Source organism: Martes martes (genome assembly GCF_963455335.1).
Source record: "Martes martes genome assembly, chromosome: 5".
Lineage (NCBI taxonomy): Eukaryota > Metazoa > Chordata > Mammalia > Carnivora > Mustelidae > Martes > Martes martes.
The window spans coordinates 93,091,158-93,111,136 of record NC_137892.1 but is presented as its reverse complement, the minus strand read 5'-3'; the positions used below and the strand labels follow the sequence as shown (position 1 = coordinate 93,111,136).

The 19,979-nt window shown below is 52.1% G+C and overlaps 1 protein-coding gene across 5 annotated transcripts in view; it reads right to left on the bottom strand.

The window, feature by feature from the left end:
• The window catches only part of MACROH2A1 (macroH2A.1 histone), a 73,171-nt gene extending 56,128 nt beyond the window's left edge, over positions 1 to 17,043 (bottom strand). For 2 of the 5 annotated variants that reach the window (XM_080804751.1, XM_080804753.1), the window contains exons 1-2: positions 16,863 to 17,043; positions 7,569 to 7,774 (exon numbers count right to left, since the gene is read on the bottom strand). In XM_080804751.1, the coding sequence (XP_080660877.1) occupies positions 7,569 to 7,740 (172 nt within the window). In that variant the 5' untranslated portion in view covers positions 7,741 to 7,774; positions 16,863 to 17,043. Of the gene's footprint in view, positions 1 to 7,568; positions 7,775 to 16,419; positions 16,555 to 16,862 lie in introns of those variants that run through there. The other 3 variants (XM_080804752.1, XM_080804749.1, XM_080804750.1) reach the window with 3 other exon arrangements.
• Between the last annotated feature and the right edge of the window lie 2,936 nt (positions 17,044 to 19,979).

Sequence of the window (19,979 nt, the reverse complement as noted above, 5' to 3'; positions counted from 1 at the left end):
TTCCTGCCCTATTTTTAGCTGCATGAGTACAGGAAACACTCAGGTGTCCTGGATAGGAAAGTGCTAGGCAGCCCAGGTAAGTGACAGAGCCAAGTGCAGGTTCTGCCTACCTCGATGTGCCAAGCCTGTCAGGTCCTTTCCCAGATCAGAAACACCGAATGTGATGGATATTTGCTGAAATGAGTATGTGTATCAGGGCGTGCTGCAGATGGGGAGGGCTCCCCCTCCTGCACTTGGAGGACACAGGGCGGGGCCGGAATGCAGCCCAACCCCTAATACCAAAGGGATATGCAACACCTGACCCACTTATGGATCAGAAATCAAGCAAGCTGAAACCTGGGCAGAAGATAATCATTTTATCAGCCAAACCAGACAGCAAGGTGTATTCTTAAGAGCCATCCCTCTTCCTTGGGTTTTTTTGTAGGACGCAGTCAGTACAAGGGTGAGGCCCCATTTAGTCTGCAAAGTGGCTGTAAGGTCACCCAGGGGACCCTGCTTATTCCCCAGGTCAGGAGCTGGCCCTGTGAACTGGCCCATGACAGCATCTGCCAGAAGAAGGTGCCAGGGGCTGACTGGACAGGGGGCAGGCTCTGGTCCCTGACGAGACAGGAGAGGGATGACAAGGCCTAAAACATGGACTCTAGGGGGGACAGGGCTGGGGAAAATGGAAGAAGTGGGGGATTCAGAATACAAAAATTTGGGGCGCCTGGGTGGCTCACTTCGTTAAGGGACTGACTCTTGGTTTCAGCTCAGGTCATGATCTCAGGGTCATGAGATTGAGTCCTGCATCAGGTTCTGTGTTTAGTGCGGAGTCTGCTTGGGACTCTCTCTCCGTCTCCCTCTGCCCCTCCCAACGGCTCCCCCCTGACTCTGTCTCCCTTTCTCTCTCTCTCTCAAATAAATAGATCTTTAAAAAGAGAGAGAGAGGAAAAGAATACAGAAATCCAGGCGTCTTCATCATTCTGTAGATTAGATCCAAAAAAGACAGAAAAAAAAATTCTAGCCACAGCCTTATCTTGTGAGAGGTAGAAATGCAATCCTACAACACTGGGTTTTTAAATGGAACACAATTTAGGAACCCACATCAGTGGCTATCTTGGGAGGGTCCATACTTATCACAAGGTATCCACATTCAATCTTGAGAGCTTTCCATCCTCCTCAATGTCGAGAAACCCTCTGAGAGTGGACTGGATTTTTGCAACAAGCCTGAGTACTAGGAGGGAAGCTGTAGCATAAGGTTTGTGATCAGGCCATGGGATAGGGTTCCTGCACCAAACAAAGAAAGAAAGAAAGAGAGAGAGAAAGGGAAAGGAAAGGAAGAAAAAGAAGAAAGAAGGAAGAATAGAAAGAAAAAGATATCACTGCCTATCTTTTTGGACCTGATGAACAGGAGCCAGGCCTGTTTTCTCAGGGGTTGGTGGGGTAAATGGCTCCAAAGGTGCTTCCCTTCTAGGGAGTCAGTTCCTTGGGCCGGACTTTTGTCAGGTACGTCACTGTCTGGCACAGGGCCTGGGGTCTAGTAAGCCATCGCCAAGTCAATACCTGAGCAACTCAGTTTAGTGCAATACATGCTACGGGCTTCCCGAGACACCACCTCACCTAGTGAACGCTGATGCGTCGCTGCCGGTGCGTCAGGCCCCTCTGAGCCAAGCTTTGCGCCTCAACGGAACAAACCAAAGCCTGCTCTTGGAGAGGCTTTCGGTTTTGTTTCTTCACTTAGCCTGCCTCACAGTGCTACTGTCATGGGGGTAAGCCGTACCAGGGTCCCCCACACTGCACCATGCAGGGTGTTGTAAGGTATTCCTTGAGAGACTTCCGTGACAAAAGTTTGGGAACGAATGTGGATGACAGTTTCTTCCCGTGGGGATTCACAGGGACACCCACATGTTAAAGGCTCTGAAGAGTCCTGCAGTAAACACAGCTGCTTCTTGGTGGTTTCCAAACTAAAGCAAATTTCTTCACTGAGAAACTCCTCTAAGGTTATTCATACAGCCATCTCAGAAGAGGAGATGTGAATCTAGCCGTCTTCCTATCTCGGCCATGGAGCTGTGTTTTTTTGGTAAAATACCTCTTAAATTTCATCACTTTGGTTCTGCTACACACAGCTGGAGCAATGCTGACCCACAGTGCCTTGACCCATGATTTAAGACCAACAAATCAGGAATGCTCGGGTGGCTCAGTTGGTTAGGCATCCGATTCTTGGTTTCAGCTCAGGTCATGATCTCAGGGTCGGGAGATCGAGCCCCAGGTCAGGCTCCATGCCGAGGGTGGAGTCCCCTTGTGATTCTTTCTTCCTCCCTCTCCCTCCCTACCTGTTCCTCAGCCCCTCCTTGTGCTCTCTCTCTAAAATAAATAAATACATGAAATCTGAGGGGGAAAAAAAGAGCAACAAATCAAAAGGGTGCTTGCTCTCTGCGCTTCCACGCACTTTTCAGTTACCACCCCTCTCCCCCCAACAGTAGGACTCAAGCACCTTTTACTTCTCCCTTTTTCTGCCCTGTTCCTTTATTGGTCTCTGGGATGATGTGTCCCAAAAATCACTGGACATCTCACTGGGGCAAAAGCCAAGCCACAAGTTGCTCATTTCACATCTCACATCTATACCTTCCAGCAGTGCTATGCTGGGCACAGGGGAGAGATTCCAGAGGCTTTCAGAACTGACCCAAGTCAAGTTCCCTATTCCCTTAAATGTTATCATTTAAATGTCATGGAAGGGACAAGCACCACAGTATCATGGGGCGAAGGTGATGGCTGGGCAGGGGCTGCCCCAATGGACAGCATCACATTTCTTGGGAAGAACTCCAGAGAGCCCAACAGGGAAGCAGAGCCAGGCACCCACAGATCTGGGGAAGGAGCTGTCTGGTGGCCAGGCTGAAGCATGTTCTAGAGGTTGCCTTTGCCTTCTAAGTACGATAGATGATTGGGCTCTGGACCCAAGAGGAAAAACAGAGGCCAGCTTCACATTTCAGAGCAAGATGCAAGGCTACAACTTCCTCCCCACACCTATTCCAGCCTTGAGCAGGCCATAAGGAGGAGAATGGAGTCCCTCGCCCATGACAACATGCTCTGCATGGTTGGGGGGTATCACTGGGCTCTGATGGCTCCCGGCCCAAATGTCCATTCTTGGCTCAGACATTCTGAATGCCAGTGGGCCTCTGCTCTGGCGTGCCCAGCTCCTGGCTAACTGAAAAATCCTTCAGGTAGATGTCCATGCATGTGCCAGGTGCCCAGGATGGAAGGGGCCTCCAACATCAGACAGATGAGTTTGCTAACAGGACATCTTGGTGTTGAGGCTGGCACAGGCTTTAGGGGGAGGACTTAAGTGCTGTGTGAAACAAACCGGAGAGAGCAGGACTGAGGCCGCCAAGGCATCCTCTGCAGGTGCCGGTGAGGCTCGGTGGGCTCTCAGCAGCTGAAGGACCACATGCATGAGTGGGCAGTGACAGCCCCCATCACCATCCTAAGGGAAGTAACATCAGCTGCCAGAGTGGGGGTGTTAGGGACTTCCTCCTCTCTCTGCCTTAACCCCAATGCTAAGGGTCAGATATGGGCCCTTCCACTGTGTGTGTGGGATGAGCCCTTTCCCTGTGTTTCCCTCACTGCAGCCTCTAGGACGGTCCCCGCTAGCCCCAGGGTACAGATAATCAAATCACAGCCCAGAAATGTGAGCAACTGGCCTGAGGCCACAATTATGAAATTGTGGACACCTAGGTCCGCATCTTAACCATCCAGCTCTAACTGCTTCTATGTGACATCCACTGAACATTTTGGCGTCCCATCTGGTCCCCAGGGCTGGACACCAGGGAGACATCAGCTCCCCGCTCTGCAGCCACCTAGTCCCAGCAGGACCCTGGTAGCTCAGCTGTCCTATTAGCAACCTCATCCAGACCCCTCATCTCTCCACTGGGGCCTGCTGAATGCTGGAGGCCTGGCCTAGCCACGCCGAAGGGCATCAGCCACACACTTCCCTCGCTAGGCCTGCAGCTCTGTGCACCACCTAGAAGAGTCTGGGCCACGCAGAGAACACAGTCCCTCTACAGGGCCCTTTGGGTGACAGCTAGACCAGCAGGGGGGCTTTGGTTAACAAGCCTCCACCATCTAACACAAATCCACAGCACTTCCTTCTTCTTGCCTGTACCTGTCTCTGGACAAAAAGCTCTCTGTGGGGAGGAAACTCCGGCTTCAATGCCAGGGCCAGAGACACGGTCAGCAAGGTCCTGCTGATTGGCTGGGACTTGGCTCACACACCTCCTGCTAGAGCACCACGTCTGGGCCACACCCTGGTCGAGGCCCTGAGCTGCTCGAGGGCTGGCACATGGGCTCCTCCCTTATCCTCAATCTTCCCTGAGCTCTGGGTTGAGGCTAGTGCCCAGTAGGCACCTGGAGCACAGGTGAGTGGGTGGCACAGCCCCACTGCCAGCTCTCATGGGGCTGACGGGCCCAACCTCCTTCTCCAGGTCTCGGCTGAGAGCTCCTCCTCCCAGAAGCCTTCCTGAGCCAGTTCCTCTCCAGGCGCCCAGGTGCCTGAGCCCTGCTTTGGCCGGTTCATGCTCTCCATGGCGTCTATCCCAGGTGGTAACCATCTGGGCTGCTTGGTTCTTTCTCCAGCCTCGACCATGAGTGGCACAGAACAGAGACCATTTCTGCTGCAGTCACTCCTGTGTTCTCATACAGAGCCTAGCATGGGGCCTGATACACGGCCGGTGCTCAACAGTTTGTAGAATGAATGAGAAAGTGTCTGGAGGGAAGCAAAATCAAAAAGCAGAGCAGAGAGAGGGCTTGTCCACCTTCCCATCCCACTCATGGAACAAAACCAAAGTTCTGAGGGGGCAAACACTCAGGACTTCCAAATATGCACATGCTGTCACATTGCAGGCCAAGGTGCTTAGCACCGGTCCGTCAGTGCGGGCATGCAGTGCTTTTCCGAGGCCTGGAACAGCACAGTGTTTTTATTGGATATGGCCCCCGAGCTCAGCTACTACCCCATCTGGCAACAGGGCACAAGTAACCACAACAAGACTAAGCACAGCACTAATGTCTCAGGAGGTCTCCCGAAGTGTTCGTCATGTGGGCCAGGCACCACGGTGGGGCAGGCATAGGGCAATGGTCAAGCCAGTGACTCAGCACTGTATATAGGCAGAAAAAAAATGGCTCAGATTCAGTGAACTATAGCTCTGCCAGAAGGACTTGGTAAAATGTAAAAATATATATTATTCTTAATATACAGGGGTTAACATGGCTGACACCTGAGTAAAAGCTTGCCTTGAGTTACTTTCCAGTGCTTGTGATGGGCAGCCCTGGCCATTCCCACACCCCTCTGTGACCACTACCACACACCCACAAGAGCTAGGGAGAGGCACAGGGGGTGTGGGTGCAAACAGAAGCAAAGTCCAAGAGAACGGGCCCACTGACCTCAAAGTCATGAGCACTGTGCTCAGCTCCAGAGCCAGCCAGCCACAGATGAGGAAGACATCCAGATTTTCTGTGCAGCACAAACAGTACTGCTTCAGATATGCTGGAGCAATGGTAACCCCTCATCCCTGCCCCACACTCTGCCAACTAAAAAACAGAAGCTTGAAGGAAGAAATGAAACTGATCTGATACTTGACTTAATGACAGCATCTGTGGACATCCCAGTGACAGGGACATCATGGCCTTCGGGACCCAGGAACCACTGCCTGACTGGGTATGCCCAAGCACGTCAGCTTTCCCATCATGCTCAAACAAAGCCCTCTGGCTGTCACAGCAGCCTGGAGTTGGTGGAGCACGGGCTGTTGTCAACATCTGAGTTGTAAGGGAACTGGGGTCCAGAGAGGTTAAGTGAATCACTCTGGGTCACACAGCATGTAAACTGACAAGCCAGAATGAAACAATGTCCTCTGCCTCCTATCTAGTAACTTCTCCCCTGACTGCCAATGTTCCACATGGCTTTTCTGGGCGTGTCGCAAGCTCTGAGCCTCTGGTTAGTCATGTCTAGAACGAGAAGAACTACACCTAGCTCACGCTACCAGGCATGCTGCCTCTGAGAGTCTGCAAAGCAGAGGTTTAAATGTCCCAGAAATGCGGACGCCTCCTAACTGTAACCCACCAGTGATTTCTCATGCCTCAGTGTTTTCAGAAGAACACAACAACTTCATGACCATGTTTTTAGGGAGAAACCCTTGGTGTTGCCTCACTGAGAGACGGGAGAAGCAAGAAGTGATCCAGCATTCCTGCTTCGTGTTATCACTTTGGAAAGGGCTCTTGCTGAGTCCCCTTGTCTGGCTGTGGGAGAGGTGGCTGCAAGATCGCGGGTGTCCTTCCTGCCACACACCCCGAGGAGCATGGAGCACTAAGCAGTAAAAGCGTTACAATGACCCAGCAGGATCTGGGTCCCTTCTCAGCTCCTTACTTGCTCTATGAGGCCCCAGGCAAGCTCTCTTACACTTTGAGGCTGGTTTTCGAGTCACTACAGATGGGGGTGATATCCCTCCTCAGCTGGCTTCCCGCAGTGGCCATGGAGCCACCAGTGAGACCAATAAAGTTATTTTCGGTAAAAGGACCAACCCTGCCCCCTGAGAGAGACAGCTGATTTTGAGACTGGGGCCGGGGAAATTCAGGATGAGACTAGAACATCTTGTTGTGGGGGAAAGCAAGAAAATGTGTAAGAATGGGAGAGGCCATCACATAGGACAGCAGAAGCGGCCTGAATGTCAAACATGAGACAATGCGAGCCCCATCCTGGGTGATGACGTGTAGTGTATAACCCAATAAAGATGTCCCTGAAGCAACACTGAGAGTCCAAAGAAAAGAAAGAGGGAAGGGCAGAGGGAAAGTAAGTTCTTTACAGAAGAATGCCAACTAATACAAGCAGAAGAAATGACAGAAACAGCATTCTTTTGTACCCACTACAGCAATAACCGATTCAGGTAAGAGTATCCAGGAATGCCAGAGCCACTGGGGGAAGACCGTGATTGAGGCTGTGCAGAAATCCTTAACCATAGGACCCCAGTGAATCACCAACAGCAGGACAAACCCACGTCAGGTGCCTCCTAGCACAATACTAGACGGGGACGCTAGAGCACTTAGGCAATCCCCCCATCAAAAGTGCTCAACCCAAATGCAAGCATGAAACCAACCCAGACTGATGGACATTCTGCAACACAACTGGCTGCACTCTTCAAAAAACGTCCATGTCATGGAAGATTTAAAGAAAAAAAAAAGGTAAAGAATTGTTTCAACTTAAATAAGACTAAAGAAACCTGACAACTAAAGGAAATGCAGGATCCTGAAATGGATCTTGGATCAGGAAAGAAAACAACAGCAACAAAAAAACCACACACACACAAAAATACTACAAAGGCCAATGTTGGGAGATTAAAGAAATTTCCAAATGGACGGCTAACAGGGCAGAATGTAAACTGGGGCATCTGGGTGAAAAGGTCCATAGTACTACTCCTGTAGCTTCTCTGCAGGTTTGAAAAGTCTCAAGAGAAAAGGAGCCCCATGGTGGGCTCGATCCCTGGAGGGTGTCTGGACTGCCACAATGCAAATCCAGGGGTGCCCCCAGGGTACTCGGGTGTACTCACCCGTCAGGTACTCCAGGACGGCGGCCATGTACACGGGTGCCCCCACTCCGATCCGGTATTTGGGGTGGCCTTTCTTGATGTATCTCAGCATCCGCCCCACCGGGAAGATGACTCCCGCCTTGGCAGACCGGGAGGTTTTGGTAGACTTCTTCTTCCCACCCCGGCTCGACATGGCGGCAGCCCTGGAGGTGGATCAGTAAAGCACACTGTGGAGGCAAGAGGCACAGACATCAGGACCATGGGAATGGTGTCTGCCCCCCGCCCCATTCTCCCCGGCCCCTAGGGGAAGGACCACCGGCCTGCAGCCACTGAGCCCCCACCAAGCCCGGCTGGGGCCCTCTGCTGGAGCACTTTGCCCCTGGAAAGAGAACGGCAATGCTTTTCACCTTTGATACCGTAACATCCATTTCAGCGGCCACTTCCGCTTCAACGCTACTCTGACAATGAGTGCTCTTAAGAGCCTTGCCTTTATGCCCCATGATGTAAAAGGCAATGGGATTTCTTGGCGACGTCCTGCACACTTGTTCAATAATTGCATTTTCATATCCTTGAGACCAGGATGGACACATGCGGAAGCCTTCGTGAAGGAAAACTATGGCACCTGCCCCCAGCAATGATGGAAAGCCTGCTACCTAGGTCGTCTGATGAAAGCAGTGTCTCTACCTCATGATCCTTTCTCCGTGGGGCCAAGAACAGCTCACCAGAGTTCAAGAGGATGTTGGGCTGTAATCACAGGCCCTCAGAACACTTCTGGTCCGCTAGCTGGGCCTGTCCTTAGAGAAGACAGAGAAGTGCTTGTCTTTCCTTGCTCCTCCTCCCCATCCCCATCCAAAATGCCACTCGAGTCCAGAGGATACTCTGTCTCCATCAACTCTCAGAAGGCCTCTCCTGTCCACCTGACTGTGACTGAATCCAGGCCATAATGAACATCTCCTGAAGAGGTCTCCCCACAGCGGGCCATACTCTCCAATCGCCCTGCCCTCCGGGCTGGTAGAGACACGTCTGAATGGTTAATGGCTCTGATCTGAAAGCCTTCTCTGGCTGCCACATTCCTGAAGAAGAATCAACACCTCTGGCCCATCATGGAAATTTCCTAGAAATCAAGGCCTGGCACATCCATCCAGCTTCACCCTATACCTCTGGTGCTCCAAACTCGGGCACAGGGGGAGTCACGCACAGCTCCCCACAAATGCCCTCCCCTGCAGGGGCCCTGCCCTTTGGCCAGGACTGCCACTATCCCTCTCACTTGAGTTCTGCCAACCCTTCCCCAAGCGCTCAGATCCAGCCGCTCCATCCCTGGGCTGCCTTGCTCTTGACACCACGATGATGTGGCTATGCCCCCATCTCTCCCGTCAGAAGGCAGGCTCTCAGAGGGCCGCCCCTGGCTGCACTCCTAGCAGAGCATCAGTAAGGTCTACATGTGTGCTAAGGGGATTCAAGGTCTCAAATGTTCAATGAGAGCATTCAAGTCATTCATGCACTCGCTTCAAAAACTGTGCTGGGGAATGGAGACAGCAAGGCACAAGGCAGGTGGGATCTTCTCTGCTCTCCTGGAGCTCACGGGGCAGAGAGAGATGAAATAACCCTACAGTTATTTAAGTGATAACCATGAAAGGCAGCGAGGGTGCTGGGAGAGGGGTTGTGAAGAGGCCTCAGCCTATCCTTGGGCACCAGGCAAGCATTTCCGAGAGGACATCTATATTCAACCACTGAACCAAATGGGCAGGACTCTCTACTGGTAAACTGAGGTCAGGCTGTGAGCAATGTAGGTCACTCCAGCTCCAACAGACCATGCCACAACACCAGCAGAGGCCACAGAGTTAGGAGTCCTTGTTACTGATGCCCAACCCTATATTCGGAACACACTGTGGTCCATATAACATCAGGGCGATGCATAAGGTCATCTCAAGTCATCTGCCTGACACAGATAGTCAAACAGCAGACAGCAGATTCTTGGGCACTCTAATGGGGCAGTGGGTGGGGGTGGCTGGACAATTATGATGAGAACCTTACATTTCTCATCAAGGGGCACCGAGTCTTAACTGATCACTGTGAGCTAAAGAGAACCCCAGAAGGGCCTGAGTTTCTCTGAAACAATTAAATGGCCCCATTTCTTGCTGCAATGGGCTCCATTTTGAAAGAGTCCCTGCAAACAGGTGTCCATGCTGACTCTGAGCAGGAAATGGTATACATACACACATGTGCACATGTGTGTCTGCAGGGGAAACTGTCATGGGGCTTCCCAGCAGTCTTTTCCTATACTACAAATGTGTTTCACAGACCAACCCCACACCTCTGGACTAGGAGTTTTCAGATCTGAACACTTCCCTTCCTTTAGCAGGAGAGGCCTACAGTCAGTGATGATTAATGCAGCTCAGCCCTGTTCTTCCCAGAGCCCTGGTGTCAGCTCCCATCCCCAGGCAGAGCTGTCTGGGTATGTTTGGGGCTGCCTCTGTGGCAAATAGGCAATGTCCTGTCCCAGAGAGGAGCCATTAGTATTCACGAGCCTGATGGGCCTCGAAATGCTCATTCCTTAAAAGTGATGCTCCTGGTGCTTCCCTTCCACTCCAGCCTTTACATGGACATGCTGGGGCCTCCCAAGTGCATACCTGGCTGTGGAGCCCCAGGGCTCTGTTCTGACTGCCTCTGGCAAGGACCCACTTGAAAGTCCCATGGGCACCTGGAACTCCCTCCTCTGGGTTTCTCAGCCCCAGCAGTGACAACCTCACGTACCAAGTCACCAAGCAGCAGTCAACCTGGGCCCTACTTCTCTGCCCATCTTCACAATGCCCAGCCGTGAGCCAAGCTCTGTTGAACCCACCTCATAACTTCTTGGGCCTCTTCCCTTCTCTTCGGCCTCCCTGCCTTGATTCAGCTCTCTCTCCTCACCTATCATCCTCAGCTCCAGTCTCTCTCCATGGAGGCCAGAGGATGTGTGCCCCCCCTGCATGATCCCTGTCACCCTGAGCCGGCCACAAACAGCATCCTTCACCTGCTTCTGTGGCACTGCTTCCTGCCGCCCCTGACTTCCTGCCCTGCGATGCAGGGTCCAGAATATCTCCCCCGCCTCTGATGCCCTTTGTCCTCTTGCCGACCCACTGCGCTGGCGCTCATGCCATCCCTGTCCTCAGACCCGACCGCTGACTGGCGTCACTTGCTGCTCCCTGTTCCCGAAGCTCACCTTCTGGCACGTATCTGTGCACTTGCCTTCCCAGCCTGACTGCACTGCAAGCGACTTGGTGCCAGGTGGTCAGCTCGTCCCTAAGTCTCTGGGTCCCAGGCAGGACCTTCAACATCATGGATCCCCAAGTGTCACTCTGCTGAGAGGAGAACATCTTCACACCTAACTTAGTCAGGCTCCTGATAACACAGCCCCACGTCTTCATCCCCCAGGGCTGACCCTGCAGCTCCTGCTCCTCACCCCTCCCCATGTTCTTCCCGCACTTCTAACTACAGGTCCCCAAGCTGCAGCAACAGCTCGGAGAGACTTCTGGTGAAGTCATGCAGCCTCCAACATCCAGTGATACGTGCTAACTTTAAAAATATCTTTCAGAAAATCGCCTTGTATCTGGGCAGTCTCCAGATAAACCCACAAGTCTGCTCAGTCCATTCCACTCTTCAGGGGTCTGTGGAGATATGGGCGGCCATGGCCAGGCACCCACATGGGGAGAGAGTGGCTGTGATGGACGTAGCCATTGAGCACTGGAATGACAAATTCTAAAGTCAGACTGGCTTCAGTCAGGTTGTGGCTCTGCTGCTTACTGCCTATGTGTCCTTGGGCATGTGACATAATGTCACCCTCAGAGATTATCCTACCATCAAGCGGGGATGAAGACAGAATGGACACCGAGCAGTTGGTGGGAGAACAGAACAAAAACATGCATATACAGGGCCTGACAAGCACTGACGGAGTGAGTGCTCAGGACAGTCAATAAAAATAACAACGTGTATAATTTGAAAAGAGGTCGCCTCCTGGAAAGCTGATCCGGGTTATTCATACTGGCAAGGATGGCACCAGCTGCTCTAACAAACAAGCCCCTACAGCTTGTTTCTCCCTCATGAAAGTCCAAAGTGGGTTTCCATGATTGGCTGGTGCTACTGCACATGACTCATGGGCCCAGACCCCTCCCATCCCTCACTGCGCAATTCCCAGGGTTACCACAGAAGGGAAAAGGCCATGGAGGATAACACATGGAGGCCTTCAAGGGCCAGGCCTGAGGGGGAAAGGGGGCATAGCACTACTAACCATGATTCACTGACTGGAACTTGGTCATATGGTCTCACCTAACTGCAAGAGTGGCTGAGAAATGTCCTTTAGCTATCCAGTCAGCAGAGAAAACAGCCAGCTCCATCACACAACAAACCAAGGTAAAAACTGACCACGAAAACAGGGTGCGAGCAGCCAGCCAAAGCCCGTTGGGCCCTATGTGACCCATGTCCTGCATTCAGCCTCTTTTGAGAGTTGGATGGTCACCCATCACAGAAAAAGTGGCTTCTAACATACTTGGCTTCTCTTCAAGGCACTGATGTTGCTCAGAAGAGAAACAGCTCTACTATCTTGTCAAACCGACAAAACTGTGTGCTTCCTTCCTGGACTAATCATCCAGGAGGGCACCCCATTCAAGAAACTGTAAGTCCTCACCCCTAGAGAGGGCCCCCACGTGCTTTGACGATGGTGACATGGCTTCAGGCAACCTTGGCATTCATTCATCATGGCACATTATCTTAGCTGGGTCTTTTTTGACTGGAAATGAAGGTTCTGTGGTTGATCCTGAAGGATCTCTGTGGTCTTTACCTCTGCAACCCCTCTGACTACACATCAATCACATAGACACAAATCTTGCTTGCAGAAGCCCAAAGCTTACCCAGAGTCGCACACTGGTAGAGAAGGGCTGTATGGAGAAGTTAGCCAGCCTTGAGTGAGAGGCAAGTCTCTGACCACAGGCCTCCCACAAACCGAGATGGGACAGGGCATGTGATCTGTCCTCATGGCACAGGACTAGGAAGAAGGCTAGCTGTGAAACCAACCTCCTCAACCTTAGCAGTTGCTACACTGTATCATCACCGCCAATTCCCTTGTCTGTCATGAAGGGATGCACCAGTGGGCTCTGCTTACCAGGGCCCCACCAACCTGTGATCTGGTAGGCTCTAAAATGCTGGCTGGATGGTGACTGATCAGTTGGCATTTACAGTAGATGGGGCTCTCTTGACAAAGATGAGGGCAGCATTTCCAAAGGCCATAGGCCACAGGACTCAGAGGTGTGGCAAGCGGGACACCAGTCAGGCACCTTCAGCTAGACCATTCATGGACACATACCTGGCCAATCCCTGTGGGAACTCATATCCTCAAAATTCAGGGAGCTCGTGGAGTCACCTTAGTGATTCCCAGGAAGGGAATACCACGACTGCACCGACAGCTAAAGCGGGAGCCACGAAGGGGCCTTCCCACTCCCTGATAATTCTATGGCTCCTGCCGCCTCTCTTTTGCCATGAGACTAGCTTGGTAAAAGATGAAAGACACCAGAGGGAAACACTTAGCTTCCTCACATCTGTAAATGACTGACCTCCGCTAAGGCTACAGCATAGACAACTCTTTATCAGGGCACTTACAAAACCACTGTAACCAGCGGTTGTGAAGTCTTTTATTATACAAGCAATGAATGCATATCGTGCATATCGATCCCAAATGAAATATTGACCAGAACTGCTGGGGAGCTGCTAGTCAAACGGCCCTATTCCCAGCACCCGAGGATGGGGGTATCTGAGCAATCAGTGTTTCAAGTCACTGCTGCCGAGGGAGGACCGCACCATCCACTTCCCGCAGCTGGATAAATGCCCACGTGTCCACATGCATTTGTCACTTCCCATCAACTCCATCATGACAGCCAACCTGAGGCCCTTAATTGTGAAGCGTGGGACACTAATCCTGTTGACGGCATTCTCTTCCTTTTACTCCCATCATACCAGATGATTAACAGTGTCGCTGCTGTCATGTCCCCAGAGGCACAAGGATCTACTCCACAACTATCACTCACAGAGCCGGGCTTCAGAAACAGCCCTCTGATTTGCAGAGAAGAGAGACTTGCTCTGGTACGCTAGCCAATCAGAAGAAACATCTCTCTCCATTCATAAAACACTACATCATCAAGTGAGCTGGATGATTAAAGGACTTATGGTCCACCCTCAGTGAGCCAAGGGATTACAAACAAGGAGAGAAGGACAAATTGGGATAATAAACAAATCCTAAACTGCAAATTTTGTTCCAGCACATGTATCTTCCTTGTGTGTCAGGTTTTTGTGGTGGGGTTAAAAACAGAAGCCAAACACAAGCATTATTTAGGAAAGAGTTTCCAGAAGGCTAGTCTGGAATTAAAATTTCACCTCTATAAACCCCCAAGCTCGTGATCTGCGCTAAAGGAATTGGCACTACCTTTCAATAGCAAGGCACTGTCTTCCTGCTTCAAGAGGAAACTTTCCTTCCCACCTCCTCTCTCTTTTAAAGGTTGTGCCATACTTTAAGATAGCCATTTCAATGGAAGGCTATCAAAGGAAAAGTTTAATGTGAGCTTCAATAGAGGAGGACCCTGGTTGGATGGGGTTGGCATCTAGAAGCCATTCAGTATTTGCTGAGTGGTTGAAGTATTCCCAGTAAGAATAAAGAACATCTAGCCACTTCTCTCTCCTGCTCAGAGACTTCGATGGTTTCTTCTAGCTTCACCTGACTCCCTCTAGGATTCAGCCATTCTGAGCCCCTGGCAGTTCCCCCATATGACCTCTATTCTCACTGTTCTAAGACTCAACACATGGGGCTCCCCAGGCCTCAAACACTTATCCACATCTGCCCTCCTCTGCCCAGCCAATTCCTACTTGGCTTTTCTATACCCATGAAGGGCTTGCTCCTGTTTATGTCACTGTTCTGGGGACTACCATGAGAGTTACTGTGGCCTTCTGCACCAACCTTACAACAGCCACTTGCCTGTCTTCTCTTTGCATCACCTTCCCAAGGATGAGGACTGGGCATCTCTTGATCATGCTCCTGACCCCAGCGCCTGACTCAGAGGTGATTCTCAGGAATTATTTATTGAAAGACAGTAAGATATGAATATAGCAGGCTTGATCCAAGCAAACAAGCTATAAAACTCTTCAGAACCCACTTAGGCTCACTTCTAAGAGCTGGGATGGCCTCCAATGTGCTTCTAGAACTACAGAATGTGGGGGAAGACCCACAGGATTGGCATGGGCCTCCCAACTCCTGCTCCTTCCCAGCATATGTGCCAACAACAGAGTTTTGAAAAATCTAACATAAACCCAAAGACACAATCCAACAAAAAGTAGAAGCTGCTGTAATTCTGATCAACAGCATATATAGGTTCTTACTGTGTTTTGACAGCTTGGGGTTTGCACTTTGGTTTATTTTAATAAATCACCTTGAAATGACCAGGGACAGCATTAGCTCTGAACGTATTAGAGGCAGGTCCCAGAATACATGTACTCCAAGCCTCTCTATGGGAAAAGGATAAGGGGTCTCGGAGTTCTACTGTCACCAGGACCAGAAGAAATGGCAGACAGAGATGTCCCACTCCCTGCCCTGGTCCCTTGGGTACAGACCATGCCAGTGACTTGGAGCTGTGTGTTAAGAGTGTCACAAGTGGTAGTCCAAACCACTCCTCATTCTAAAGGCCCTACCTCAAGTAATCTTCGCTTAAACTCTTCCCTCCTTCTTAATGCCTTCATCTAGCTATCAGCATTGGTAGGCTAAAACAAAGTAACAGAATAAAGATATTTCCTGCTCTCCTCCTAAAACTAGAGAGGGGAAGAATTTAAAGACTCAAGGGTCTTCTGGTTTGGGTTGGTTTTTCGTGTTTTTTTTTTTTTAAGAAAAGAATTTTAAGTTTTAAAGCAAATCTATCCCCACTGGATAGGCTTTTGTGCAAGACTGGGATGACACTGTCCAACTTTAGTCCGTTGTGTACAAGGGGTATAATTTCCATAAGGTGGGCCTTTCAGAATCAATAAGTGCTCTGAGGGCACCTGCAGCAGGTGGATTCCACCTAACTTACACCTAGAGTCTCCCATTCAAACTTAAAGCTCTTTGAAATTCCCCTAGTCCGCTGAGCAGGAAGCCTGGGACAAAGTACTTTGCCCCCTTTTTAACGGTAAAACCTCAAACCACAAAGGTGGAAGAAAAAGAGAAGCCAGCAGGAAGGCCCCTCTAATTGTCTATTTTTATATGCTGTTTATTGGATCATTAAAATCTTACAAGGATTTCATGGTAACTGTAATTGCTGAATTCAAAGTTTGCCTTAGCTGTTTGTACAGACGTTTCTCGCTTTCAAACTGTGCAGTATTTTCCCTAACATCTTCCAATCTACTGACCAGATCCCTGAGCGATCCGTGGTCCCTGGAGTGGAGGCGGGGCGCGGCACCCCGCACACCTGTTGTCAGGTGACACCGCCCCGCAGCATCCAGCGCTCTCAACTCCCCACCCCTCTCCACCCCCAGCGAGTCCCTTCCCTCCTGGCCTTCTCCACCCTGGGAGCCTACAGCCTTCCGGAGTTACCTTTTAAAAAAACTCCCAGCCACAAAGCAAACAAAAGGCCGATCAGAAGATGAACGAGGGCAACGGCGTGGGGGGGAGGGGGGGAATGTTCCCGCGTTCCCTCTCCAGCCACTCCCTGGACAACCCCCTCCCGGGCCCCGCCTGGCTCCGATCCCACGAGTGTATCCCCCAGCCGCCAACCCTCCCCTCTGCGCAGAGACCGAGCCAGACGCCTACACCGCCGCCACCTGGCTCTCGGGCCCGATTTATTGTGCGGGGGGCCGGCAACTCGCGGGCCGGCGGGGGCCTCACCAAGTACAACTCCGCGCACCGCAGCTCCCGGCCGCCCAGGCCCAGGCTGGCCGGCCAGCGCCGCGGGGCCTCCCCGGGCCTCGGGCTCAGCCCGCTCGCGCGCCCCGGCAAGGGTCGCCGGGAGATGGACCAGCACTGTCGCCTTCCCACAAAAGCGCCCAGGCGCGGGCAGGAGGACGCGGTTTGGAGAGAAGTTGGCTTCCGGGTTCGCTGTTTGAACAAAACCAGAGAGAATCCCGCGCGGCCCGGCAGGGCCTGGGAGGGCGCCGTGCGCGCGCGAGGCCCCGCGTGGGCCACGCGGAGCGCGGCGACCCGAGCCCGGCCGAGCGCCGCCCGTGCGCGCCAGGCCCGGCCGCTCCCGGGTCCCCGCGGCCGGAAGAGCGGCGACCGGACCGGGCGGCGGGGGACCGGGCGCGCGGCGAGGGGGCCCGCGCGGCACTTACGGGGCGGCTCAGCGGCGGCGGCGGCAGCGGCAGCAGCTAGATGTCCGGCCCGTGCCCTCTCGGCCGCTCGCGCCTTTTCTCTCCGCGCTCCTCGCTGGCCCGCCCGCCCGCCCGCCTCCTCGCTTCCCGCCCGCGCGCCGCGCGCTCGCCCCCTCCGCCCGGCTCCGCTGCCGAGTGAACTGGAACCAGTCGCCGCGGCCCCGGGATTCCCACAATGCACAGCGCGCCGCTCGTCACATCCCATGCCGCCCCGCGCGTCCGGCCACCCCTCCCGCGCCACTCGGGCGCCCCGGCCTTGACCCCGGTCCCGCGGCTGCGCGCGCCGCGGCCTCCGCGCTCTGTCGCGGGCAGGTCCGCGGGTCTATCCGCCGGCCGCCCGGAGGCCCCGCCGACACGCCGGCTGGAGGCTGGACGCCGGACGCAGGGCCGAGCCCCGAGCGCGCCCTGAGCCCTGTGCTGGGAAAGGCTCTTGTCCCCCGCAGAGAAGATTCTCCCGCGCACCTCCCAGCCTCCGTGTCTCCAGCGACACTTACTGAGCACCTACTGTGTGCCAGAGCACGGCACTGTAGCAGAGTCAACCCTAGAAGCTTTCCCGTTAGCCCGGGGAAGGGGAGGCATAACTGCCGTTACCAGCCAGCAGTGCACACCGCCCGCACAGCTCAGAACTTGCCGCTGTGTTTCGGTGCAAGTCCCCGCCGAGCCCTCTTTGGCTCCCTTGGGCTTCTTTACAGTGACCCCGGAAGTCTGGACCTGCTTCGTCCATGGAAGCCGTTAACTACTTTGATTCATCCAACCTTCACTATTGGACCCAAGTTGGGATCTACTGCCGTCAAAAGTGATTATCACACACACACATTTTTTTTTTTTAAACCGCAGACAAGCAGAAAGAGAAGGAACCACTACAAAGCCCATCTATATAGTCCTAAATTGGTTTCTTGCCCGAAGGCGTTAGTGCCCCATCCAGGGTACCTAAATAGGGCCTTCTCTCTACTTCCTTCCCTTTCTTGGCCAAATTGCGATGGTGGAAGCCACCTCGGCACCCAGCTGTGGACCAAATTTAAATAATAATACACACCCGCCAGGAAGAATGTGAAGTTTAGTGTACCTTGCCGAAGGTGATGGGAAGAGATTAGAGAATTAATTCAAAACCACTCCCGGATTTCAGGCTGTCGCGGTAGCAGCAGTGGTAACCTCCTCCCCTCGATGTGCTGCTTTCACATCACACCTTAAAAATTTGCAAAGCGGGGGCTCCTGGGTGGCTCAGTAGGTTAAACCTTCAACTCTTGATTTGGGCTCAAGTCATGATGTCAGGGTCCTGAGACGCAGCCCCGCCTTGTGGGGTCTGGATTAGGTGTGGAGCCTGCTTAAGAGTCTTTCCCTCTACGTCTGTTCCCCACCCCGGAATTCGCTCGCGCTCTCCTAAAAAAATAAATAAATAAAAATTGAGATATAAACTGACATATAACAATGTGTAAATTTAAGGAATGGGTTGACTAGATACATTTATATGTTGCAATATGATTACCACTTCTATTACATCACATAATTACTTCTTTCTGTAGTCAGAACACACTAGTCCTTGACCACCTCACAGACACTTCTGCCTCAGGGCCTTTGCACTTCCTCTTCTTCATCTTGGAACACTTCCTCCTCCCCCCACCCGCATGGCTTACTCCCTCAGGTCTTTGCTTAAATGTCACCTTCTCAGGGAGGACTTCTCTAAAATTTGAAACGCCACCCCATCTTACACTCTCCCCCTTCCCTGCCTTATTTTTCTTCACAGCAGTTACACTATCTGACAGGTCAACTCTTTAGCCTCTTGTCTTTATTTCCCTACTGGATTTCAAACTCCCAGAGGTCAAGGATTTTTGCCTATTTTGTTCACTGCTTAATCTTCATCATCCACATTGGTGTGTGGCACAAAGTATGGCCTCAGTACTTAATAGGATTACTGAATACATAAATGGCTTGTAGTAAACATTGCTTTGCAAATTTTTTTCCTTTTTTTTATTTTTCAACCCTGAAATCATGACCTGAGCTGAAATCAAGAGTCAGACAATCGACTGAGACACCTAGGTGCCCCATATCTCAATTTTTTTTAAAAAAAGGAATAATGAGTGTGGAGTTGGAGTGAAATGAGTCAAGGGGAGAGTAACAACAGATGAAACTGGAGAAATGATGATTCTTTGGGTTCCCCATAAAAGCATTAAGGATGTGTGAGACTCCCTCGGGGAAGCTACAGATGGGTGTCAGGGAAGGTGCAGAGACTGCCTCCCTTGTTTTTTTGTCCTTCCCCTGGGTCCTTGGGCAGGCCCCGCGGTTTTGCAGGGGTCAGGCACAGGTTTCTGTGGGCCGCAACAAGTCAGAAGGATGCCAGACTTTGTTTATTCAATCAACAAACACTTGCTGAGCAACTACTTTGTGCCAGGCCCATGCAGGTGTGTTGCCACGCTATCCAGACCCTGGTCCAAAATGTAGGAGGTACTCCTGGAAACCTTAACAAGAGACAACACTGCAGCTGAAGGGGAGGCCAGGCCTGTGTGGAGAGGGGGAGGCTCCTATAGCCTGCTGGTGTCCTGGCAGCAGACAGACCTGGGGTTTTTTCTTCCCATCTGTCTAACAGATGCCAGTCTGCAACCCTAGGAGGCCAAGAAGTAATTCAGAAGTAATTCTGCAACCCTAGGTGGCCAAGAACTGTCCACCCCAGCATCGGTTCTGTCTTAGTGAAGAGCATGTATATCCCATAATTTGACCCTCACCATAGGCAGGCTCTTTCTCATACATTTCTGTTCCCATTTTACAGATAAGGACACTATACATTTGGGGGCGGGGAGCAAGAAATCTGCCTGAGATCACAGAGAGGACAGGCAGTGAGGTTCAAATCCAGGTTCATCCAGGACCTGAGTTTTTGTAACTTGCACCTGAAGCATACTTCTTGGGGGTTGGTTTCCTCTCGGTGCTCATCCAGGCTTCCACGCCCCCCCCCCAGTGCAGAGTGGATCTTTTTGTCCCCACTCAGTCCCACACCCCCATCCATGAGTTAGAGTCTATACCCCACCCCCAAGAGATGATCTCAGCCATCTCATCCCCAATACTTCTCTACAGTGCACTGTTCTC